The sequence below is a fragment of the Mobula hypostoma genome, chromosome 3 (assembly GCF_963921235.1).
Source record: "Mobula hypostoma chromosome 3, sMobHyp1.1, whole genome shotgun sequence".
Classification (NCBI taxonomy): Eukaryota; Metazoa; Chordata; class Chondrichthyes; order Myliobatiformes; family Myliobatidae; genus Mobula; species Mobula hypostoma.
In genome coordinates this window covers 135,847,733-135,874,124 of record NC_086099.1, presented here as the reverse complement: position 1 = coordinate 135,874,124, position 26,392 = coordinate 135,847,733, and the positions used below count along the sequence as shown (strand labels likewise).

General features: G+C 40.7%; 1 protein-coding gene across 2 annotated transcripts in view; it reads right to left on the bottom strand.

The window, feature by feature from the left end:
- Window positions 1-3,586: 3,586 nt before the first annotated feature.
- The window catches only part of ankmy2a (ankyrin repeat and MYND domain containing 2a), a 41,860-nt gene continuing 19,054 nt past the window's right edge, over window positions 3,587-26,392 (bottom strand). The window contains exons 1-9 of one of the 2 annotated variants that reach the window (XM_063042298.1): window positions 23,834-23,861; window positions 22,880-23,018; window positions 20,337-20,435; window positions 12,059-12,219; window positions 10,732-10,946; window positions 8,827-8,962; window positions 5,915-6,043; window positions 5,601-5,718; window positions 3,587-4,901 (exon numbers count right to left, since the gene is read on the bottom strand). In XM_063042298.1, coding sequence (XP_062898368.1) covers window positions 4,702-4,901; window positions 5,601-5,718; window positions 5,915-6,043; window positions 8,827-8,962; window positions 10,732-10,946; window positions 12,059-12,219; window positions 20,337-20,435; window positions 22,880-23,018; window positions 23,834-23,839 — 1,203 coding nt within the window. In that variant the 5' untranslated portion in view covers window positions 23,840-23,861 and the 3' untranslated portion in view covers window positions 3,587-4,701. Of the gene's footprint in view, window positions 4,902-5,600; window positions 5,719-5,914; window positions 6,044-8,826; window positions 8,963-10,731; window positions 10,947-12,058; window positions 12,220-20,336; window positions 20,436-22,879; window positions 23,019-23,833; window positions 23,862-26,392 lie in introns of those variants that run through there. The other variant, XM_063042297.1, reaches the window with a different exon arrangement.

Genomic DNA, 26,392 nt, shown 5'->3' with positions numbered 1-26,392 from the left:
GCTACTGGGAGATCCTGCCTGTTTTGGCGGACGGAGCGGAGGTGCTTGACAAAGCGGTCCCCCAATCTGAAAACAGAGATGTGAGGAAAAAATAATAAAATTGTCAAAACATATGAATCTGAGTTAAATAATGTTTCAGTTAGAGAACTACTGATATGGAAACTCGGACAAACAATCCAGAGATTCAAGTTCAAATTCCACCATAATGGCCGATGGATTCAAATTTATTTAGATTTTTAAAAAATACATATCAATAAGCTCTTGTCTAAACTACTTAAAGTCATACAGGGGATGAAATCTGCCACGATTACCTAATCTGTTATATATGTGACTCCAGACCTAGCACTGTGATCAGCTCTTCAACATTCCCAGGTATGGCCTAGAAAGAGATTTACTCCAAAGGCAATTAGGGATGGACAATAAATGCTGGCTGTGGCAGTAATATTGAACCCTCAAAATTTAATAAGACAACAAAAGTGATTGACATGAGAAGCAAAATTTTCTTTCATATAATGTTACAGGTTTTGAATTCAGTTCTTGAAAGAATGATGAAAAATGATATTGTTAATTTTTTTTTCTTATGAATATTGTGCATCTGCTACATGCCTGTAATGCTGCTACGATTAATTGCACCTGTGCTTATATGTGCTTGTGAATGACAATAAACTTGATCTTGAGTTGCAAAGCTAGGAATATATAAAGCAGGAATTGCTCTTTCAAAGAATCAAATGCACGATGGGTTGGTTGACTTCTTGAAAAATATAATATGAATGCATTTATAAGTTACAATGTTCTTTTAAAAACAAATGCTAACCAATATGGTGGATCTAGTAAATGAAGTTCTTTTGCTATCTCATCCAATGCAAAACCTATTTCAATTTTACTGGCGGGGATTAGAAATGTAGTATGCAGTTCATATCAGATTTTATTATAAAATATGAAAGATGCACAGCATATCAAATACTCTACAATTATTGCTGCACATGAAATAGTGATAACGCATAAGTACACAAAGTTCATACAAATGCTTGAAACAGCCAATCCTAATGAGTAATCTTGAACCATAACAAGGCCACAAAAGATTAAAGTCCAGGATCAACAGTCATAACGTAGAATCAGAAAGGTTCTCAGCCTTCATTTTCTTTAACCACCCTCCACAAAAAAATCTCCAAGTCAACCCTATAGTAACATCAACATTTTTCAAAGGAAGAACTAAAATTGAAAATTTTAGTCAGTTTCTGATCTCTGGAGACATCACACTGTGGAAAATAAATTTCATCACTGGTACATTTCTCAAAAGCAGAATCACAGATGCATTCCATTTGCTTTCCTTTATAATGAACACAGGAATAATGTAATGCTTCAACAAGCAGTTATGTGTAAAATAGTAGGGAACTTAAATGGAAAAGCAAATTTTAAGGAAGCATTTGGTTAAGTGGTGATGAAATTGATTGTTGGGGTTTAATGTGGGTGACAATTTTTGCTATAAATTGGAAAACAATACACTTTAAATGTTGAGAAATTAATAAATGTTGGTGGGCTTGAGGAACTTTGGTGCCCTTGTATGTACAACTCAGGTACTGTAAATATGTAGGTAAACAAATCAAAAAGCCTTTTATTGCAAGGCCAGTTAAAATGCAAAATAAGCAAGTCTTGCTACTGTTGTGCAGGGCTTTGTACATTTGCCAGGGACAATACAATGAGTGTTAATTGTTTTTAGGTATGAGAAGTTCACGCAACAAGGAGAGATTGAGTAGCTCCATACTCTTCTGAATTAACAATGAGAGATCATCTTAAATAAGCATAAGAATTTTGAGAGGGATTGGCAATTTTAGGAAAACTTCTTTACTCACAATGGTTTGGAAAACTGTTGATACAATAGTTTTCTTCAAAATGTGCTACCCATCAAGTTTTGTACACTAAGAAAATCAAGATTTATATGAATAAGAAAATAAAGATTGGGAACCAGCCAAGTTATTGAAGGATGAAGTTATCTTCTCTTTCTTTCATTTACTTTTGGATTTTGTCCTGGAATTACTGGTACTTGATGCAACGAAGGATCTCAGTTTGGTTTCAGGATGCTGTCAGTCAAAAGGATTAGCTTTCTGGATGTGTTCAAGTAACTTTCACATATTCCACAGTAAGTGCAGGTAAGTAGGGCCTGTGCGGCAAAATACAAGTTAACATAGCTTTATTAGGACAATAGTTAGCTGTCTGTCCAAGTTTTTACTGCAGCTGATGCAAGAATTATTATTTTGAAAACAGCAGAATCAGACCAAACTTACATAGCAGGTCAAATGAGAAAGAGAGCTTCTGCAATATTTCATCTAACCAATGTTAGGACTCTTTAAAAAAAATTATTTCTAGAGTATCTATGAGCATATAATTAACTGAAAAATTGAACACTGAAATAAGGGCAAACGGATTCTGAAAGAAAAGTTTCCCAACTAAAATATTAAGCAATTTATTTTTAGTGATCAATAGTCATATCCTCCTTGGGCAAAATGAAAACAAAATGGACAAGGATTCCCTACTACATGGCTTCTGGCAGATCTTGGAAATGTCAACATCTTCTGCAGGAAGATAATCAACCCTTTTTTTTAAATGAATCAACAGTTGAAGTGTTATTCTATAGCACTATTAATTGCATACTGCAATCTTGCCAAATACTTCAATACTGTTGCTGTTGTAACAAAGCCTAAAAATAACAAGCTCTGTATTTTGCACTAAAACTCTTAAAAAAAAATCAGGATGATTCATGTAACACACATAAAAATTGCTGATGAACGCGGCAGGCCAGGCAGCATCTATAAGAGGAGGTACAGTTGACATTTCGGCCGAGCCCCTTCGTCAGGACTAACTGAAAGAAGAGATAGTAAGAGATTTGAAAGTGGGAGGGGGAGATCTGAAGTGATAGAAGACAGGAGGAGGAGGGATGAGGCCAAGAGCTGGGAAGTTGATTGAGAAAAGGGAGATGAGAGGATCATGGGACGGGAGGCCTAGGGAGAAAGAAAGGGGGAGGGGTGAAGCCTAGAGGATGGGCAAGGAGTATAGTGAGAGGGACAGAGGGAGAAAAAAAAAATATATATAATAAATAAATAACAGATGGGGTGTGAAGGGGAGGTGGGGCATTAACGGAAGTTAGATAAATCAATGTTCATGCCATCAGGTTTGAGGCTACCCAGACGGAATATAAGGTGTTCCTCCAACCTGAGTGTGGCACAGGTTTTGACTTCTCTAACTTCTGTTAATACCCCACCTCCCTTCATATCCCATCCGTTATTTATTATTATTATATATATATACTTTCTCTCTCTCTCCCTCCTTGCCCATCCTCTGGGGTCCCCCCTCCCCCCTTTTCCCTAGGCCTCCCGTCCCATGATCCTCTCATATCCCTTTTGCCAATCAACTTTCCAGCTCTTAGCTTCATCCCTCCCCCTCCTGTCTTCTCCTATAATTTTTGATCTCCTCCTCCCACTTTCAAATCTCTTACTATCCCTTCTTTCAGTTAGTCCTGACGAAGGATCTCGGCCCGAAATGTCCACTGTACCTCCTCCTATAGATGCTGCCTGGCCTGCTGCATTCACCAGCAATTTTTATGTGTGTTGCTTGAAATTCCAGCATCTGCAGACTTCCTCGTGTCTGAGGATGATTCATGTCTGCATTTCACCTGAAATTGCTTTTGTTTGGGGATTTACTGAACATTAGTAAACACACTTAAATTTAGAATTCAATAAGCAATTAAATGACCATGAAGTGACAAAGAATACACTTTGTCAAGAGCAGGCACATTGGTGAACTGGAGTCTGCAGCAAAATGAGGTGAAGAAATACCCAATACGTATACAAAGTTTTGAAACTGCCGGTGAAATCCCATATCACATACGCAACTACTTACAAAATGTGTTTAATTTCAGTGACATTCAATTTTTTGTCACAACCTTTGAATGACTGTACCAAATATGTTAGGTAGTAAAGATATTTCATCAATGACATTTTACTCTAAGTAATTTTGACTAAGGGCTGGGCAGTGCAGGGTAGAGAAAAGGCCAAAAAGCAAATAAAAAAATGTAAATTTATTGTAACTTGCATTTGAACATTAGTTTCCAAAATTTGTGGATTTTCTTCAGTATGAAATTATTGAAGATTTTTCCTGCGGAAAAATGCCTAATGATAACAATCAACATCAACACTGGGTCTAAATTGCTTAACACTTACACTAGGATGAGCAAACTGCAGAATTTTGAATATTAGTAACAGGAAAACAATTACAGTGCAGATCATTAAGATCATTTTGCTCTGAACTGCACAGTAATAAACTCATACTACTTTTCACAAATTGTTGTACGCTGAAGTGTTATAACAAATGTACTTTAATTAGCTTGGACAGAATTTAGATCAAACCATTTGGATTTATCTCAGTAGTGAAGGGTCCTTCAAATCCAGATGTAGTTAATGAATTAAATACAATAGACAGCAAATCCCGCTGACCTCATCGTTGCCTATCAGGATTGCAGGCTGCTTTGGTACAGGGTAGGATACACAATCAAAGCAACTAGTTCTCTTAATGCACAATGAACAGAATTCTCCCTTTCACTGCAGCCATGCAGTGGGAGCAATAACCTTGTTGATAAATATATATTGGATTATATTTCATACACTACAGAAATTGGAAAACATCAAGTGCAACATTAGATCCACTTTATTCTTCAGCTGTGTGCACGTTTGTAGGAGAAATGGCCTCTCCTTCTGTTGTGGTCTCTTCCTGTGTAGTTTTAAGTTCTGCTTTGGCCCCTGTGCTGAGGTCCTTCGAACCCGAGCCGTCATCAGAGGTTGAAAGTGGAGGGTTAGAGGACCCTGTAGCCTCAGCTCTAGTGGTTTCAGAGGTGGTTGCTTTTGTTTCTGTGAACCATAAAAGGAAATATATATTTATCCAACTAAATCTGAAATGTTCTCCAAGATTAAAATTGGCAAATAATATTTAGGCTGAAAACAAGTGTAAACTTGAAATGAAAAAAAAAGAATCCATCAATGAGTAGTGTAGTAGAACTCAAAGATCTCCACAGAGGCTATTGCAGCTCGGGGCATTGGAGTTCAGAGTTCAATTCCAATATGATCTGTAAGGAGTCTGTACTCCTTGGAATGCGTGGGGTTTCTCTGGCTGCTCCGGTTTCCTCCTATAGTTCAAAGATGTAACGATAGATTAACTGCTCATTGTAAATTGTCCTGTGATTAGGCTAGAGTTAAATCAGGGGTTGCTGGCTGCCATGACTCAAAAGTCCAATATCGCCTATTCTGCACCGTTTCCAATTAAGTAAATAAACAGTCAGACAGATAAATAAATAATCAGAAATAAAGCACATTATGTTTTGGGATGTTTTTCCTACATCATAAAGGTTGAGTTAATATAGAATGCTGAACAGATACTTTGCCAATATACGTTTGTAGAAAGAAAATCTAAAACAACAAAGTTATTCTGACTGCTAACGTATTTCAGAGCAGCAAGCTTTATGACTGCAGCAGCAAAGTTATTTTAAGAAAAAGGAATGATGACTTCTTAAAAAAATACACAAAGCATAATTTTAATTTAGTAAAACTAACCATTCTGTTTCAGTTTTTCCTTGGCTTCTTGTTTTTCTCTTGTTTCTTTCAATTTTTTACAGACTTTTTTGTGAGTGAACCAGTGCATCTTCTGACAATTTTGATTGCAGTATATCACCTTGAGAAAGTATGCACCCAGAAAGTTATATACTCTAGGAAAGACTGCTTGCATGCTGTTCAAATATTTAATATAACAATTGTTGAGAGAAAAAAATCAGCAATTTATACGTAACAAGAATAGTTATGTATGAACATATCTCCATCTCCCTAAAGAGCTCTTGTACCAAGTTGTGAGATAATCTATAAGTTCTTACCATTTTGCAAATTGAGCACCTTTTATCAGCTCCCTTTTCACCACAAACTGTGCAAAATTCAGCATCCACAAAGCCAACCTGGCCAGTTATGATCTGGGTCATTACAGATAAAGCTGTGGGATCATTGCCCTCAATTTATTTCCGTTGTTGTTTGGGTTGCAGGGTGGGGGAAAGAAAGGAAGGGAATATAATAAGCAATTTCAATTATAAAGTTCAGAAGAAACAATGAATGTATTATAAAAATACTTATTCTTCTATATCAAAACTATAAAAGGGCACACTAACAATAAATTCCCGTCAAGACCAATAATAAATCTAAAAATTCCTATCTTTGATATAATTAATATCACATTCAAATACTCAGTTTGAAACTCTGACTTCTAGTGGTTACTATTCACATTCAGTGCAATAATGTTAATTCAGCAAGAGAAAGTCATTATGAATTGCAATATTGCAGTATTGCAAAAGTGAAATTGAAAAAGATGTTTTCAACCTAATGTTTAAATACCACAAAATAGCCCTAAATATTTGCATAACGCGCTGGTAGGTCAAATGAAGTCGAAAGCAAATGACTAAAATAAAACACGCTCAGTTTGGATCCTAATGTAAAACAAGAGATTCTGCCGAGGCAGCAACACACACAAAATGTTGGAGGAACTTAGCAAGTCAGGGAACTTCTATGGAGGAGAATAAACTGTTGATATTTCAGGTTGAGATTCTTCATCAGGACTGGAAATAAGACCATAAGACATAGGAGAGTTAGGGCATTTGGCATATCGAGTATGCTCTGCCATTCAAACATGGCTGATCCTTTTTTTCCCCCTTCCTCAGCCCCACTCCCCAGCCTTCTCTCCGTAACCATGATACTGTGGCTAATCAAGAACCTATCTCCGCCTTAAATACACCCAACAACCTGGTCTTCATAGCTGCCCGTGGTAACAAATTCCGCAAATTCACCACCCTCTGGCTAAAGAAATTTCTTGCATCTCTTGTTTTAAATGGATGTCCCTCTATCCTGAGGCTGTGCCCTCTTGTCCCAGACTCTCCCTCCATGGGAAACATCCTTTCCACATCTATTTTGTCTAGGCCTTTCAACATTCAAAAGGTCTCAATGAGATCCCCCCTCATCTGTCTAAATCCCAGTGAGAACAGACCCAGAGCTATCAAATGTTCCTCATATGATAACTCTTTCATTCCTGGAATCATCCTTGTGAACTTCTTCTGACCCTCTCCAATGCCAGCACATCTTTTCTTAGATAAGGAGCCCAAAACTGTTCACAGTACTCCAGGTAAGGCCTCACCAGTGCCTAATGAAGCCTCAGCAACACATCCTTGCTCTTGTACTCTAAACCTCTTGAAATGAATGCTAACATTGCATTTGCCTTCCTCACTAATGACTAAACCTGCAAGTTAACCTTTGGGGTATCCACACAAGGACTCCCAAGTCCCTTTGCATCTCTGATTTTTGGATTTTCTCCCTGTTTAGAAAATAGTCTGCACATTTATTCCTTCTATCAAAGTGCATGACCATGCATTTTCCAACATCGTATTTCATTTGCCACTCTCTTGCCCATTCTTCTAATCTGTCTATGTCCTTCTGCAGTCTTCCTGTTTCCTCAAAACTACCTGCCCCTCCATCAATCTTTGTATCATCTGCAAACTTGGCAACAAAGCCATCTAATCCATCATCTAAATCATTTGTATACAGCATAAGAAGCAGTCCCAACATCAACCCCTGCAGAACACTACTATTTACTGGCAGCCGACCAGAAAAGGATCCTTTTATTCTCACTCGCTGCCTCCTATCAATCAGCCAATGCTCTAACCATGTTAGTAACATTCCTGTAATACCATGGGTTCTTAACTTGGTAAGCAGCCTCATGTGTGGCACCTTGTCAAAGGCCTTCTGAAAATCCATATATACAACATTCACTGCATCTCCTTTATCTATCCTACTTGTAATCTCCTCAAAGATCTTCCTTTAAGGAAACCATGCTGACTTTATCCAATATTGTCCTGAGTCACCAAGTACTCCATAACCTCATCCTTAAGAATTGACTCCAACATCTTCCCAACCACTGAGGTTAGGCTAACTAGTCAGTTAGACTCCAGCAGAATTTCCTTTCTGCTGCCTCTCTCCTTTCTTAAAGAGTGGAGTAACATTCGCAATTTTCCAGTCCCCCGGAACCATGCCAATCCAATCTTGAAAGATCACTACTAATGCCTCCACAATCTCTACTGCTACCTCTTTTGGAAATGAAGGTGTGGAGAGGGAAAGTATAAGCTGGCAGGTGATAGGTGAGACCAGGTGAGGGAGAATTTATATGTGCGGCTGCAAAGGAGGGTGATGAAATAAGTTGGACAGGGTAAGTAGAAGGGGTAAAGGGTTGAAGTTGCACCTCCTTATGCAACTGGATCCTCAATTTCCCACTTGCAGACCCCAGTCAGTTGGATTGCAACACCATCTCCTCAGTAATCTCCCTCAGCACAGGTGAACACAAGGTGTGCTTAGCCCTCTGATCCACTTGCTTTATACTTATGATTATGAGGCTAAGCCCAGTTCCAATGCCATGTTTAACTTAGCTGATGACACCACTGTCGTCGGCCAATTCAAGGGTGACAAATCAGCATGCAAAAGGGAAATTGAACATCCGGTTGAAAGATATCATAACGACAACCTCTCAGCAACACCAGGGAGATTTTTATTGACTTCATGAGGGAGGGAGGAAACTGGAAATGTGTGCATGTGTTAAATGAATCCCCAAATTTGTTTCTCCTTGACCCTAGTGCAGACGAATGTTTGGTTTGGGCGTGCACATTAAAAATGTTCATCATATCCCAACACATGGGTTTAAATTTTTCTAGCTAAGTTATTCAATTTTTATATGATTAAGAATGCCAAAGTAACTTACAATTTCTACTGGAGCAATGGTTCTCACAAGCTGTTGCAACAATGTGGCTTCACACCATGGAAATTTCCGGATACATTCTCTTATAAATTTCTCTTGGTAAGTTGGGAAGCCATCAGAATCCCGTCCTTTTAATAAACTGTTCAAAACAGGGATATTAAAGCCTCAACAGAACGATTCCTCAATTGCAAAAATATTAAAGATAAATTATAGCAGAGTTTATAATGTTTCAAATGAGCAGTCAGCTATCGGCTGCTGGAAAAACTTTGGCTCAGGGTAACTGAGCCAGAGCCCAAGCTCCTAACACTTTGATACACCAGGGAAGTAGAATTATTCAGAGAAAGTATTCCAGAAAATCATCTCTTAGATTATCCATCTACAGACAAGTAGGGACGGGGCAGTGTGACTGCATTAGAGGCAGATGGAGGGATCCAAAGTGGTCTCAGCCAACAGGTGCAAGGTCCTAGCTCTGTCTATGGTCACGGGCAGGGATGGATCTAAACTATCCATTGTACAGGGTGCCATTCAAGTGGCGGGGGGGGGGAAGAGGGAGAAAAGTGAAACATGGCATCCCATTTCAACTATATTTAGGGGACAGACTCTACTCCATGCAGTAAACATACAATTTAGAAAGGGTTGCTGTCTGCCTGGGGATGATTAAGGACATGTCTTCTGGGCTGGAGAAGAGCTTGGAGTGAATTGAGTGAATCCAGTTGCTGTGGTCACATGGGTACCAACAACATTGGCGGGACAAGAAAGGAGAGTCTGCAGAGGGATTACGATGAGCTCAGTCAAAACTGAAAAACAGAACAGACACTACTCGATCCACATGCAGACTGACAAAGGGTATAAATACAATTAGAGGTAAATGTACAGGTTCCAATTCATGGAGCTTCAGCACCAATACTGGAGCAGGTGGCAGCTGCTCAACTAGAATGGGCTTCACCTGAATCATGTTCAGCAAGTCACATAAATAGGGTTGTAGTTAGGGTTTAAACTAAATAGGATAGGTGTGGACTTAAGAATAAATTGGAGGAATGAGGGAGTGATGACACAGGATGGTAAAGGGGCAAAGTGTGAAAGGCTGGGGCAGAAAACATGAACAGAAATATGCACCACAGGGCAAATTCAGTTAGGAAATGTAGTAAAAATTAAGTTTCATATGAATGCATACAGCATTTGTAATAAGTTAAAAGAGCTGACAAAACAGATAATAGGATAAGTATGATCTAATAGTAGAGGGACGTGGCTACAGGAATAGCTATTAGATCATACTAATGGTCTCGGTAATTCTCTGCTCCAGGGGGTGGAGGAGACGAGGTCATTTGATATATTTAAATTGGAGAGAGATAAACATTTGAATTTGGATACATGTTTTAAGTGGGAGGAAGAATTAAGGGTTATGGGGAATTGACACAGAGGAGTTGAGGCCAGAACAGATCAGCCATGATCATAATAAACATCAAAGCAGGCTTGAGGGATCTAGTGACTGACTCCTGCTCCTATTTTCTGTATTCTTGCACGTTTTTAACAATGATATCAATTCATCACTGGCATGCCAACAAAAATTCGAATAAGCTGCATAGCACCCAGTTCATTGTGACAATACCTTTAGAAGTACATTCCTGATTACACCCTACAGCTCCACAGAAATAGAAAACGTATTTATTTCTGCATGGTATTTGTATTGTTTTGGATTATGACACTACTTGATGGTATTGAAGCATGGTAATTTAACAATGGTTACTACAGGATCAGAGTCCTTTGTGGAAAAGACCGGTGATGCCTCAGTGAAGAGCAATGTGCTTCATTTAAGAAGTGTTTCAACATACGCCAGTCTCATTATTTAATAACAAGCTTGTTGAACAACTTCTGTAAATTTTAGATCATTCTAAAAATGTTGTCTACCTTTTAATAAGTCCGTCAAGTTTAGATTCATGTTCCTTTAAAAATGTGATACACTTCTGGAAGATGTAGCTGAGATAATGCATCTTCATGGCCAGGACTTCATTGATTTCCCTCTGTTTCATGCACTTTTCTATTATAAGGTCCAGCACCCTGTAACACTTGCTCAGCGCTTCAACCTCTGCTAGTAATGGATTCTCTTTAACCATCAGCACGATCTTAAGAGAAAATTCAGATAATAAAAATAATTCACAAAATTGAACAAATAACAAAGATAGTTCTGCAACTTCAGGAAACCAGTCAAGATTACCACAAACCAAGAAATCAGGACAGTTTAATCAAAATGTCTGAGGATATGCAAATTCAATATAGTTAGAGAAATCTATCAATACTGCTATAAAATAAATACAGCACTTGTATTTTGCTTCAAGTGTCCATCTTGCAATATAGAATATCTGGCTTTTGTCTGAATTAAATGGACTATCAACACAATTTTCAAATTACATATATAAGATCACCATTCAGAAAAGGAATTAGATGCAAGTTAAATTTCAAAGACTCAATTCTACAAAACACCAAATTTCAAATTTCTACAATACTTCCTGCCTACATTCAGATCCACAGCAATTTTTAAAGAACTTTTATTTCTGGTGTGTTTTTAAAGTAATGACCTGATACGTAATTTCTATGGATTCAAATTGCTTTTGCAGACGATACTGAAAGCCTGCAGGGAGGGTAGAAACTTCTGTGAACCAGAATTATGAAACTTAATTTTTGTGGGTAAAATGCTGAGTGGACTGGAAAGATTCCAGTTACACTTTCCACAATAATTCCCATGGAAGACGTACCAAACACCTTCATTGTGTTCTTGATGACTTAAGTGGAAATGCACCATGCTGATAAGATAGGGGTGGACAAGACAGAACAGTATTTCCATAATAATAATAATTAAAAACCATTTAACATTATAGTTGTTCAATGTACCCTTCCAAAAATGGTCAAATATAGATTTTGCACATTTTTTTTTATCATCTCAGTGGGATTAATGTTGTAAATTATATTTCCAAACTGAAATTGAAAAGCAATGGAAACTAACTCAACAGATAAATATAAATGCTGTAGTTGTCCTGCTCCATTAAAGGCAAAAATGACCAAGCATTAGTATTCCACATGGTCCTTCATTTAATCTAATCCTTGAATTACTCTTCAGCTTTAGAAACTACTATTCAATGATGGGAGAAGGATATTGAGCAAATCCAAGAAATCAAGTTTTCATTCAGTGACATCACTCTATGCCTTAGAAACAAACGTCAATTTCAAAAATATCTACCGCAACAGGGTGCAAGTTTGTCATTATTATGATTTTGTGCAAGGGCCCTGCTAACTTGACTGGAAGCTTGGGTTCTTTGTCAAGTCCTTGTGGTTTTGTGTAGAAGTCCAGCCTTTCGCGTGAAAAGAAGTTGTTGATGATAGTTACACAATCATGCTGGCCTAAAGGAAGAGAGAAAAATAAAATCATTTCAAAGAGCTCACACAATTTTTCCCCATCTACAAACATATATTTAAATGTACTTAAATGTACTTGTATTATGGAAATGAGATTAACTCGGAAGATTTAATTAACTTCATTTTACAAAAAGATTGTCCAGAAATATAGGCCTGAATAAACAAGTCTCAATTTGTGCTACAAATTCTAGAGATTCATGAACTGAAATGCTTCAGAACACAATCACTTTACTATACTGCCAACAACTCAAGTGGATACAGTTTAAGGACTTCACCTTAAGTCCCAAGGAGACAGGGAAGCCACAGGTCATCAGGTGCAACATGTCTTTCATCCAGTTGATGATCTTCCACCACCACTCGATGCCTTTCTCAGTGTGCGCCTTTGGTAACAGCCTGTAGATCAGTTCCACAACTGCTGGGGAATAACTGTGACACAGACCCTTGTGACCTTCTCCACACCCTCTCAGCAAATCCACAATCTGCAAAGAGGTGGGTGACCATATTTTCCTGAGGACAGCGTGTGCTGAAATGATATATTATCTGTTGATGTCTGTGTGGGCCTCTCTCACCACCACTGCAGAACGTTCAATGCTGACTACTGGCCGATGAATTTGTGGTGACAGGTGTTTGCTTGGAAAAACATTTTCACAATGGGACAATGCGCGGCACCGGGGCCAGACAGGGAATGCTGCCAGATGGCAAATTCCAGACTGCAGGAGTACATGCTGAGGAATGCAGTGGAGCCCGGTGCAGGAGTACATGCTGAGGAATGCAGTGGAGCCCAGTGCAGGAGTACATGCTGAGGAATGCAGTGGAGCCCAGTGCAGTCAATACAAAGCTTCTGTAGAGAAGGCCCAGTCTAGGCTTCTTCCAATACACACACCCACACACAAAGGGACTGAGTTTGGTGGGGAAGGCCCTCAAACAATGATAGGATGAATTATCTTAGGGGGCCATATAATGGTGTTATGGTTTTAAATATTAAGCTAAAACTATTGAATGTAATGGCCATGAATATAAAAGTTTCATCTGCTGTATATTTTTTGTTATGAATAAATTAATACCCGGGCTGTCTTGTGGTTCATAAGGTGATTCAAAATGACCTGAGACTGATGGTTCATGATAAGTCCCAGGGAATGGGTGTAGAAGTGTACCCAATATTGAGCTAATCCTGAAGACCATTCATGTGTGACCACCTCAGGCTGTGTGTGGACCCAAATTACATGGACACTATGTTTCACAATGTGTGAGGTTATACCCTGTGCAGGATGTGTTTGTCCCAGCTGTCACATAATGTTCCAATTAGTTGGACGTTACCACACTATCCCTTGTGGAAGAACCTTTCCAAATAAGTACCTCTGACCACAAATCCGACAGGCTGTAGCCAACACAGGACATCCTACAAACACAGTGAGACTGGGACACGATGGATTCTGTGGATTTATTCCCTGAGCAAATGGTCCAATCCATATGGAAGTCTCATTGCCCCAGATCTAACCAACAAGCACCTTGGCTGGCAGCGAGCAGTACACTCCCTCTGAGAGACTTCTTCCACAGACAGTATTTCACCCCAGTCCACACTGCCCTGGGGATAGCTATAGGGAGGGGAAGAAACAGTCACCCATCTCTTTTTAGACTGTGGATTTGCTAAGAGCGCGAGGTAAAGCTTGCAAAGGTCCTTGTCGCAATTCATCCCAGGCAGATGCCTAAAAAGGATTCTCTGATCTACGGGCTGCTCCCAGGGACACAAAATAGGACAGACATCAAGTAGCTGCCGAAAGGTTATCAACTCAGCCAAAGGTGCCCTTTGGTCCATCCGAAACTTGTTGGTCACCCAGCATAGTGAGATGCCTGTAAGTTAACGCTGCAGACTGGCCCACTCCAGGCCACAGGGATTATGTGTCGAGGTATTCACTTGAGCTCAGTGCAGTCAATGCAAAGGCTCTGTGTGGTAGGACCACAGTCCAAGACCTTTCTGCTGCCACACATGGAGGGGATGAGCCAGGTAGAAAAACCCCATAACACTGAAATAGTGTTTTACCTCTGGAAAGCGCAAGTGGTAATAGTGCTGTGGTTTTAAAAAAAGTTAACATTAATGAATGTTTTTAGCACCAATATAAAATTTTTGCACTGTGTTTATTCATTTGTATATCATACAGTCATAGAAAAGTACAGCACAGAAACAGAACCAGTTAAACTACCTACTCCCATTGGCCTGCTCTGGGGGCAAACCCTCCCTACCCCTATCATCCATGTACCTACCCAAACTTACCTTAAACATTGAAATTGAGCTTGAATTTTTTTTTAAAATTTTACAGTAAATGTATTTGGTATGGGTGCTTTGTGGCTCAGCCCCTGCACCTTGCGTGCAATCTGTGTGGAGTGTGAACATGCTCTGAGCCGCTTGACTAGTTTCTACCAGAGGTTTCCATTTCCTCCTGTACCTCAAAAGCATGCAAGGAGATTAATTGGCTTCTGTAGGTTACCTGGCCCCACCTTTGTATTTGAATGTGGGAAAAGAATTAAAGAGAAAATGTTGGGATACATACGAGAGCAAGCCAAATGGCTGCCAGGAGATAAAAGGGAAATGAGTCTGATGGAAATGAGTCTGATGGAATTACTCTGGGGAACCAATATGCATCCAAAGGAATATTGTGTATTGATAGGGGATAAATATTTTAATTACATTTAAAAATAATAATCCATAAAGCCCATGGCTCATGTTTTAACATATAGAACAAATCAGGTGTCAGATCTCTCAGTGGGAGAGCATTTTGCAGATAGTGATCATAATTCTGTCTCCTTTATCGTAGCATTGGAGAGAGGTAGTAACAGACAAGTTAGAAAAGTGTTTAATTGGAGTAAGGGGAACTATGAGGTTATCAGGCAGGAAATTGGAAGCTTAAATTGGAAACAGATGTTCTCAGGGAAAAGTATGGAAGAAATGTGGCAAATGTTCAGGGGATATTTGTATGGACTTCTGCATAGGTATGTTCCAATGAGACAGGGAAGTTATGGTAGGGTACAGGAACCATGGTGTACAAAGGCTGTAATAAATCTAGTCAAGAAGAAAAGAAAACCTTACGAAAGGTTCAGAGAGCTAGGTAATGTTAGAGATCTAAAAGATTATAAGGCTAATAAGGAAGGAGCTTAAGAAGGAAATTAGGAGAGCCAGAAGGGGCCATGAGAAGGTCTTGGTGGGTAGGATTAAGGAAAACCCCAAGGCATTCTACAAATATGTGAAGGGCAAGAGGACAAGACGTGAAAGAACAGGACCTATCAAGTGTGACAGTGGGAAAGTATGTATGGAACCGGAGGAGGTAACAGAGGTACTTAATGAAAACTCTGCTTCAGTATTCACTATGGAAAAAGGATCTTGGTGATTGTAGTGATGACTTGCAGCAAACGTAAAAGCTTGAACATGTAGATATTAAGAAAGGGAATGTGCTGGAGCTTTTGGAAAGCATCAGGTTGGATAAGTCGCCGGGACTGGATGAGATGTACCCCAGGCTACTGTGGGAGGCGAGGAAGGAGATTGCTGAGCCTCTGGCGATGTTCTATGTATCATCAATGGAGACGGGAGAGGTTCTGGAGGATTGGAGGGTTGCAGATATTGCTCTTTTATTCAAGAAAGGGAGTGGAGGTAGCCCAGGAAATTATAAACCAGTGAGTCTTTCTTCAGTGGTTGATAAGTTGATGGAGAAGATCCTGAGAAGCAGGATTTACGAACATGTAGAGAGGTATAATATGTTAAGGAATAGTCAGCATGGCTTTGTCAAGGGCAGGTCGTGCCTTACGAGCCTGATTGAATATTTTGAGGATGTGACTAAACACATTGATGAAGGAAGAGCAGTAGATGTAGTGTATATGGATTTTAGCAAGGCATTTGATAAGGTACCCCATGCAAGGCTTATTGAGATAGTAAGGAGGCACGGGATCTAAGGGGACATTGCTTTGTGAATCCAGAACTGGCTTGCCCACAGAAGGCAAAGAGTGGTTGTAGATGGGTTATATTCTGCATGGAGGTCAGTACCAGTGGAGTGCCTCAGGGATCTGCTCTGGGACCCTTACTCTCTGTGATTTTTATAAATGACCTGGATGAGGAAGTGGAGGGATGGGTTAGTAAATTTGCTGATGACACAAAAGTTGGAGGTGTTGTGGATAGTGTGGAGGGCTGTCAGAGGTTACAGCGGGACACTGATAGGATGCAAAACTGGGCTGAGAAGTGGCAGATGGAGTTCAACCCAAATAAGTGTGAAGTGGTTCATTTTGGTAGGTCAAATATGATGGCAGAATATAGTATTAATGGTAAGACTCTTGGCAGTGTGGAGGATCAGAGGGATCTTGGGGTCCAGGTCCATAGGACACTCAAAGCAGCTGCACAGGTTGATTCTGTGGTTAAGAAGGCATATGGTGTATTGGCTTTCATCAATCATGGAATTGAATTTAGGAGCCGAGAGGTAATGTTGCAGCTATATAGGACCCTGGTCAGACCCCACTTGGAGTACTGTGCTCAGTTCTGGTCGCACACTACAGGAAGGATGTGGAAACCAGAGAAAGGGTGCAGAGGAGATTTACAAGGATGTTGCCTGGATTGGGGAGCATAGAACATAGAACAGTACAGGCCCTTCGGACCACATTGTTGTGTCGACCCTCAAACTCTGCCTCTCATATAACCCCCCAACTTAAATTCCTGTCTAGTAGTCTCTTAAATTTCAATAGCGTATTTGCCTCCACCACTGACTCAGGCAATGTATTCCATGCACCAAACACTCTCTGAGTGAAAAACCTTCTTCTAATATCTCCCTTGAACTTCACACTCCTTATCTTAAAGCCATGTCCCCTTGCATTGAGCAGTGGTGCCCTGGGGAAGAGGTGCTGGCTACCCACTCTATCTATTCCTCTGAATATCTTGTATACCTCTTTCATGTCTCCTCTCATCCTCCTTCTCTCCAAAGAGTAAAGCCCTAGCTCCCTTAATCTCTGATCATAATCCATACTCTCTAAACCAGGCAGCAGCCTGGTAAATCTCCTCTGTACCCATTCCAATGCTTCCACATCCTTCCTATAGTGAGGCGACCAGAACTGGACACAGTACTCCAAGTGTGGCCTAACCAGAGTTTTATAGAGCTGCATCACTACACGCGACTCTTAAACTCTATCCCTCGACTTATGAAAGCTAACACCCCGTAAGCTTTCTTAATTACCCTATCTACCTGTGAGGCAACTTTCAGGGATCTGTGGACATGTACCCCCAGATCCCTCTGCTCCTCTACACTACCAAGTATGCTGCCGTTTACTTTGTACTCTGCCTTGGAGTTTGTCCTTCCAAAGTGTACCACCTCACACTTCTCCGGGTTGAACTCCATCTGCCACTTCTCAGACCACTTCTGCATCCTATCAATGTCTCTCTGCAATCTTTGACAATCCTCTACACTATCAACACCACCACCAACCTTTGTGTCGTCTGCAAACTTGCCAACCCACCCTTCTACCCCCACATCCAGGTCGTTAATAAAAATCACAAAAAGTAGAGGGCCCAGAACCGACCCTTGTGAGACACCACTAGTCACAACCCTCCAATCTGCATGTACTCCCTCCACCACCACCCTCTGCCTTCTGCAGGCAAGCCAATTCTGAATCCACCTGGCCAAACCTCCCTGGATCCCATGCCTTCTGGCTTTCTGAATAAGCCTACCAAATGGAACCTTGTCAAATGCCTCACTAAAATCCATATAGATCACATCCACTGCACTACCCTCATCTATATGCCTGGTCACCTCCTCAAAGAACTCTATAAGGCTTGTTAGACATGATCTGCCCTTCACAAAGCCATGCTGACTGTCCCTGATCAGACCATGATTCTCTAAATGCCCATAGATCCTATCTCTAAGAATCTTTTCCAACAGCTTTCCCACCACAGACGTAAAGCTCACTGGTCTATAACTACCGGACTATCCCTACTACCTTTTTTGAACAAGGGGACAACATTCGGCTCCCTCCAATTCTCCGATACCGTTCCTGTAGACAACGAGGACATAAAGATCCTAGCCAGAGGCTCAGCAATCTCTTCCCTCGCCTCGTGGAGAAGCCTGGGGAATATTCTGTCAGGCCCCGAGGACTTATCCGTATTTTAATAACTCCAACACCTCCTCTCCCTTAATATCAACATGCTCCAGAACATCAACCTCCCTCATATTGTCCTCACCGTCAGCAAGTTCCCTCTCGTTGGTGAATACCGAACAGAAGTATTCAATTGAGAACCTCGCTCACTTCCACAGCCTCCAGGCACATCTTCCCACCTTTATTTCTAATCTGTCCTACCTTCACTCCTGTCATCCTTTTGTTCTTCACATAACTGAAGAATGCCTTGGGGTTTTCCTTTACCCTACTCGACAAGGCCTTCTCATGCCCCCTTCTTGCTCTCCTCAGTCCCTTCTTAAGCTCCTTTCTTGTTTCCCTATATTCTTCAATAGACTCATCTGATCCTTGCTTCCTAAACCTCATGTATGCTGCCTTTTTCCACCTGACTAGATTCTCCACCTCACTTGTCACCCATGGTTCCTTTACCCTACCATTCTTTATCTTTCTCTCTGAGACAAATTTAACCCTAACATCCTGCAAGAGAACTCTAAACATCGACCACATGTCCATAGTACATTTCCCTGCAAAAACATCATCCCAATTCACAACCGCAAGTTCTAGTCTTATAGCCTCATAATTTGCCCTTCCCCAATTAAAAATTTTCCTGTCCTCTCTGATTCTATCCTTTTCCATGATAATGCTGAAGGCCAGGGAGTATGACAGGAATCCGTCCCGGACACACTTAACAAACTCTGCCCCGTCCAAACCCTTGGAACTAATCAGGTGCCAATCAATATTAGGGAAGTTAAAGTCACCCATGATAACAACCCTGTTATTTTTGCACCTTTCCAAAATCTGCCTCCCAATCTGCTCCTCGGTATCCCTGCTGCTACCAGGGGGCCTATAACAACCCTCCCAATAGAGTAACTGCTCCCTTCCTGTTCCTGACTTCCACCCATACTGACTCAAAAGTGGATCCTGCTAGATTACCCACCCTTTCTGCAGCTGTAATAGTATCCCTGACCAGTAATGCCACCCCTCCTCCCCTTTTCTCCCCTCTCTATCCCTTTTAAAGCACTGAAATCCAGGAGTATTGAGAATCCATTCCTGCCCTGGTGCCAGTCAAGTCTAAGTAATGGCCACTACATCATAATTCTATGTATGTATCCAAGCTCTCAGTTCACCACCTTTGTTGCTGATGCTTCTTGCATTGAATGCCTTATGAAAACAGGTTGACTGAACTTGGCCTTTTCTCCTTGGAGCGATAGAGGATGAGAGGTGACCTCACAGAGGTGTATAAGATGACAAGAGGCACTGATCATGTGGATAGTCAGATGCTTTTTCCCAGGGCTGAAATGGCTGCCACAAGAGGACACAGGTTTAAGGTGCTGGGGAGTAGGTCAGAGGAGATGTCAGGGGTAAGTTTTTTACTCAGAGAGTGGTGAGTACGTGGAATGGGCTGCCAGCAATGGTGATGAAAGCGGATACTATAGGGTCTTTTAAGAGACTTTTGGGTAGGTACATGGAGCTTAGTAAAATAGAAGGCTATAGATAAGCCTAGTAACTTCTAAAGTAGGGACATGTTCGGCACAATTTTGTGGGTTGAAGGGCCTGTATTGTGCTGTAGGTTTTCTATCTTTCTATGTTTCTAAAGCACCCGCTGGAGGAACTCAACAGATCGACTTGTTTGTGGATGTTTTTTTCCCCCAACACAAAGATGTCCAACATATCTTGCTCATCAACTCCCCACCCCCCACCTGCTACTGTGCAACCCTCTGAGTTCCTATAGCAGATGATTTGTTGCTCCAGATGCCAGCATGGCAGTCTCCAGTCTACATGGTAAAATACCGGGTTTATCTGGAAGATTCCTTAATGAATGCATTAAACCTAAATTACCAACTACCCAAACTTTTGGAGTATTCACTGATGTGTCAGCATTCTTTTTGAATCTTGGTGGAACATAAACCAAAATATTCTACGTATATAGCTGTGTATACTTGTGCTTTCACAGAACTTACCCACAAAGGCAGCCATTTGTGCTGCAGTTCGTCCAACCGAATTTACAACATCAATTTCTGCTCCAGCTTCCAACATCATCCTTGTGATCTCTTTATTACCTATTGCAAAGTAAAAAACAAAATCCACTCCAATGAAATATCTTAAAACAAAGATAAAGAACTGAAATAGTTGGACATGCAATGTCACTGCTGCCTTACGAACATGGAAGTGAAAAAGGCAGGGATTAACTGCATGTGATAGGGTCTGTTCTGCTTCAGCTTCTTGTCTCTATGCAGCTTCATTCATGTTATTGGTGTATGACATTAAATTAAGGCACACCAGGTTACATAGATGGACACAAAATATTTTGAAAACTTTAGACAAGTTACAAGAATGGGTAAAAAGTCCGGCAAGGCAAATGCGATTAAAATGTGGGGAAATGGGATATGATCCAAGAAACACGCGTCTATTTATAAAGTTTTGTAAAACCCGTGGAATGTTCAAACGGTCATCTTAATCTTATGCGTATTGAAATACTGAAATATTGGCTCAGGTGTGGGAACCTGGTAAAATCTCATCTGAAATATTTCACTAACCTTTGAGCACCAAGCCTCAGCATACAGTAGACACTGGACTTGGAAGAGATACAATGTAGAAACAGCCAAAGAAAGTCAGCACCAAATATATGTACTTTCATCAACTTGGCCTGCATTCCTTCAAGGTTAAAAGGTGGAATGGTGATCCAAATAAACTGACTGAAGTGAAATGGTAAACACAATTTTAAGGAGTGATGGATAATGAGACAAATGAATGAGCCCCCCTCCATCTGTCCTGACAATCCACTGCTGCTCCTATTACCAATCAGAAATTTATTTCCAGAATCCTCCTTGGTCAGGTGCCAAACAAATATAGCAGCAATCACATGATCATATTCCCATGAAATTTTGGCTACTCCACAAATGGTATTCAAAACTAAAATAACCATATAACAAATACAGCACGGAAACAGGCCATCTCGGCCCTTCTAGTCCGTGCCGAACTTTTACTCTCACCTAGTCCCACCGACCTGCACTCAGTCCATAACACTCCATTCCTTTCCTGTCCATATATCTATCCAATTTAACTTTAAACGACAACATCGAACCTGCCTCAACCACTTCTGCTGGAAGCTCGTTCCACACAGCTACCATTCTCTGAGTAAAGAAGTTCCCCCTCATGTTACCCCTAAACTTTTGCCCTTTAACTCTCAACAAATCCCTTCAGATAGGGTAGAATGAGGGAACACAAGCCAATCCTCACAGGGAGATCAGCAGTGGAGAGAATAAGTAATTTCAAGTTCCTGGGTGTGTCTGAGGACCTAACCTGGACCCAACATACGAAGGGTCTTGGCCTGAAACGTCGACTGCACCTCTTCCTATAGCTGCTGCTTGGCCTGCTGCGTTCACCAGCAACTTTGATGTATGTTGCTTGAATTTCCAGCATCTGCAGAATTCCTGTTGTTTGCCCAACATAACAATGCAGCTATAAAGAAGGCAGTTTGAGGAGATTTGATTTGTCACCTAAAACACTCAAAAACTTTTACAGATGTACTATAGAGAGCATTCTGACTGGTTATATCACTGTTTGGTATGGGTGGGGTGGGGGTTACTGCACAGGATTGAATTAAGTTGCAGAAAGTTGTAAAATTAGTCAGCTCCATCATGGGTACAGCCCCTGTAGTATCCAAGACATCTTTGAGGAGCGGTGTCTCAGGAAGGTGGCATCCACCATTGAGAATGTGCCCCCTTTTCATTGTTACCATTGGGAAGGAGGTACAGAAGCCTGAAGGCACACACTGAGCGATTCAGGAACAGCTTCTTCACCTCTGCCATCTGATTCCTAAATGGACACTGAACCTATGAACACTACTCACTACTTTTAAATTTATTTCTATTCTTTACCACTACTTATTTTAATATACCTAAAAAATACACGTATAGACGATTAGTATGATTCAGTTTTTTAATATTTATCATGTATTGCATTGTACTGCTACCAAAGTTAATAAATTTCACGATATATGCTGATATTAAACCTGATTCTGATTATGTTGTTGATTCTGTATGTTGTGTGTATAATTTGTACTTTCATGTGTAATTTAATTTTGTAATATAGCTTTCTTACTCTAGTTCCAATGAAGCTTTAACCACGGCAACATAAAACGTTGGAACCTCGTTCATACGGACTTTTACTTTCTGGACAAAATTTGAAATCTGTGGCAATGTTAATGGTAGGTTCAAAGGCCCCACGTCTGAGGGGTGAGTGGTAGAATTTGGTAGAGTTGATAGAAATCTAGGCAGAACAAAATGGGTTTATTGTAGGAATGGTGTAAATGGGCAGGCGAAAGGATATGTTTCCTTGCTGCATTGACATTTTGTTACAGTCGATTAGCTGGGGCTCAGATGATCATCCTTTACAGCACTTAATCAATCCTGAACCTGTAGCCACTACTACTTGATTTAATGAATATTATAAGAACTCAAGCTGACATTTCCAATTTAGCAGCATGAATCATCAAACTTACCCGAGAGCCCAGCAAACATAAGAGCTGTATAACCATGTTCGTGTTCATTGCAATTCACATCTGCACCATGCTGTAAGAGCAGCTTGCACATCTCAGCCTTTCCTTTATATGCAGCATGCATCAAAGGAGTCATTCCATGCTGTGAAAGGGAATAAAATAAACTAAATTATTAAGTGTTTTACTTCACTAAAAATATCAATTTACAATTCATGCATTTTTCAAAAATGTCTTCCTTGATCTTCCCACCACACTTCACATGCTCTGTTAAAAATCTATGCTGCTCTGACGGAAAAATCATCCAAATACTCATCAGTACACTGTCTCCCTGGACCTAATTTAAGGGAGATCACTTCCCTTACTCCTTTACTGGGGGGAAAACCCTCACCTTTTCTTCTCAGAACTCCAGATTGCTTTTGATTCCTACTCTACATCATTACAGGACAAGTTCCTTTACCTAATAAAGTATCAGTGTTGGTCTTTGATCGCCGTGCTACATTATTTTTTAAAAATATCCATCCACAGAAAGCAGCACCTCTGGCAAAGCCAGCATGTATTCTTTTTTGTTGATTTGGAAGGAGGTCAGCTGTCTTTTTGAATGCCTGTAAGTGTATGGTAAAGCTGTTCCATGCAGAGATGGTAGTTCCAGGTTCTGACCCAGTACTGATGATACATTTCCAGGCCAGTGTGGTCTGCAAGGTATTAAGCAGCATGAAGCTGGTGATCTTTTCATGTATCCATGTACCAAGACACTTAGCTTTACAGAGCATCTCATAACATACGGGCTGAAAAAAAAACACTGTTTAGCAACTAATTATAATGCCCATTATCTCATTCACTCTAACTAAACCAAATCAATCCTTTTTAGGTGATTCTTCCAGCAAGGTTTTGTGAAGGTGTACTATCTACAAAGTGCACAACCCCTGCTCAACAGCAGCACCTCTTCATAGCCATTACCGTCATGAAGGACAAAAGCAGCAGGCTCTCCTCCAAGTCCCATATCTTACACTGGTAATCCTTCATTATTGCTGGATTCAAATCCTGGAACTCCCAGCCAAAAAAACATTCTGGGAGCACTTTTGGCAGGACAAGGACAGTTCGAGGTGGTGGCTTATCACCACCTTCTCCAGGGTAATTCTCAGGCCTCAAAAAAATGAAAAAAACCCTGGTTATTTTATATTTTCAAAAATCACAATGTTTAAGAAAACACTCATATAAAAATCTGAATTCCTGTGACTATTTTTAATTGCTTGCTGCTATTGGTGGCCCAAGCAACTTCCTGGAGGACTGGACATCATAGTAAGGTTCTGGAGGACTGGAGAGTAATCAATGCTGTTCCATTGCTCAATAAGAGAAATAGGAAACAATCCAGGCTATTAAAGGCCAGTGAGCCCCAAGTCAGTGGGAGGAAAGCTATTACAGCTGATTCATACACATTTGGGAAAACATGGCCTGATTGGGGACAGTCACCATGACTTTATGCAGGGTAGACCTGTCTAACAAACTTGATTGAATTTTTTTTTTCCTGAGGTGACTAAGGGAATGATGAGAGTAAGGTAGTGCAGGTTGTCTACGTGGATTTTAGTAAGGCATTTGACAAGGTTCCTCATGGTAGGTTGATCCAGAAGGTTAAGATGTACAGGACCCACAGTGATTTGAAAATTATTGGCAAGTTTATTGTCAATATACACAAGTACATGTATACACACCCAGGTGTAGTGAAAACTCAGGTGCAACAATCACAGGCAGAAAACATCATAAGCAGTATCAAAAGGAAAATAAATTGAACAAATTATACTCTTTTTTACAAGAAAGAATATAGCTATAACAAAAAAAAATCACAAAGCCTTGTGCTAAGTCATCATAGGGTTGCTAAACTGCTTTAGGGTCTTGGCACTGAACCTGAAGATGACATGAGAGCAGCACTTAGCCGTATGGTCATGTGTGTATGGAAAGTAGATCAGAGGGCCAAACACACAGCCTTGATGTGTACCTGTGTCGATGGTCAGTGAGCACAAGATATTGTTACCCATCCTCATTGATTAAGGACTGCCGATAGAGTTGTTGATTATCTTGTTTCCGAGGGAGATGCAGAGATTTGGGTCTTGAAACTTGATGATGAGTTTAGATGGAATGATTGTGTTGAGTACTGAGCTGTAGTCAACGGACAGCAGCTTGATCTGTTGCCCAAATGGTCCACAGCAAAATGAAGAACCAGAGAAATTGCATTTGCTACTGACCTGCCACAGCAGTCCACAAATGGGAGTGGATCTTGGTTGTCTCTGAGACGGGAGTTGATTCACACCATAACTGACCTCTCAAAGCAATTCAAAATAATTGATGCAAGTGCTGCCACACTGTTACAGTTTGAGTTCAGAATTCGCTTATCCACAGAGGACAAAATAGTAGGGAAGGACAGCTGTTATTCTGGATGGTTGTCCATGAGTAGCCGTGTTGTGCAGGGGTTAGTCCTGTGGCACCTGTTGTTTATGACGTAGATTATTGACTCAGATGAGAATGTAGATGGGTGGACTAGTAAATGTACAGATGACACAGCTTTGTGGAGTTGTAGATGGTACAGAGAGGAAAGGGTACATCAGAATCAGAATCCTTTATTATCGCCAAGTATGTGGACACATACAGGGAAACTGATGCTGGGTTCCCTGAGCTCTCGCTGTACAGAATCAAAAAGCAAACAAAACAATAGTGCAGATAATCGTGAACTATATACAATGAGGTATACCTGTGTATGTATAGGTGGACTTGGTTTATGATAGACTAAAATTCAAGTGTTCATAAAACTGATAGCATACGGAAACAAACCGTTCTTGTACCTATTTGTCCTGGCATAGTGATCTAAAGCGCCTACTAGAAGGAAGGAGTTGGAACAGGTGATGTCCAGGGTGTGATGGGTCTACAATGATGCTGCTTGCTCACTTCCTGACTCTAGATGCATACAGCTCCTGGATTGGGGGCAGCTTCACACCAATAATCCTTTCCGCAGCCCTGACGGTTCTTTGGAGTCTATTCTTGTCTTGTTTGGTAGCTGATCCAAACCAGACAGTGATGGTAACAGATACGGTAAAAGATGTGGCAGGTGGAGTTTAATCCAAGCAAGTGCTAGACTTTGAGAGGTCTAAAATTTACTGTCAGTGGCAGGACCTTTAACAGCACTGACGCACAGGGAGAGGCTGAGCTCTCTGAAAGTTGCCGTGCAGGTAGATAGGATGGTAAAGGCAGCGTATGGTATTGAGAATAGGAATCAAGAAATCCTGTTGTAGCTGTACCATATACTTTGGTTAGGCTGCATTTGGAGCATTGCGTGCAATTTTGGTCACCCCATCAGAGGAAGGATGCGGAGGCTTTGGAAAGGGTGTCGAAAAGGTTTACCAGGATGTTACCTGGATTGGAGGGAACAAACTCAGACTGGACAAACTTGTATTGTCTTCTCTGAGGGGACAACGATAGAAATTTACAAGATTATGAGAGGATAGACAGGGTAGACAGCCAGCTTCC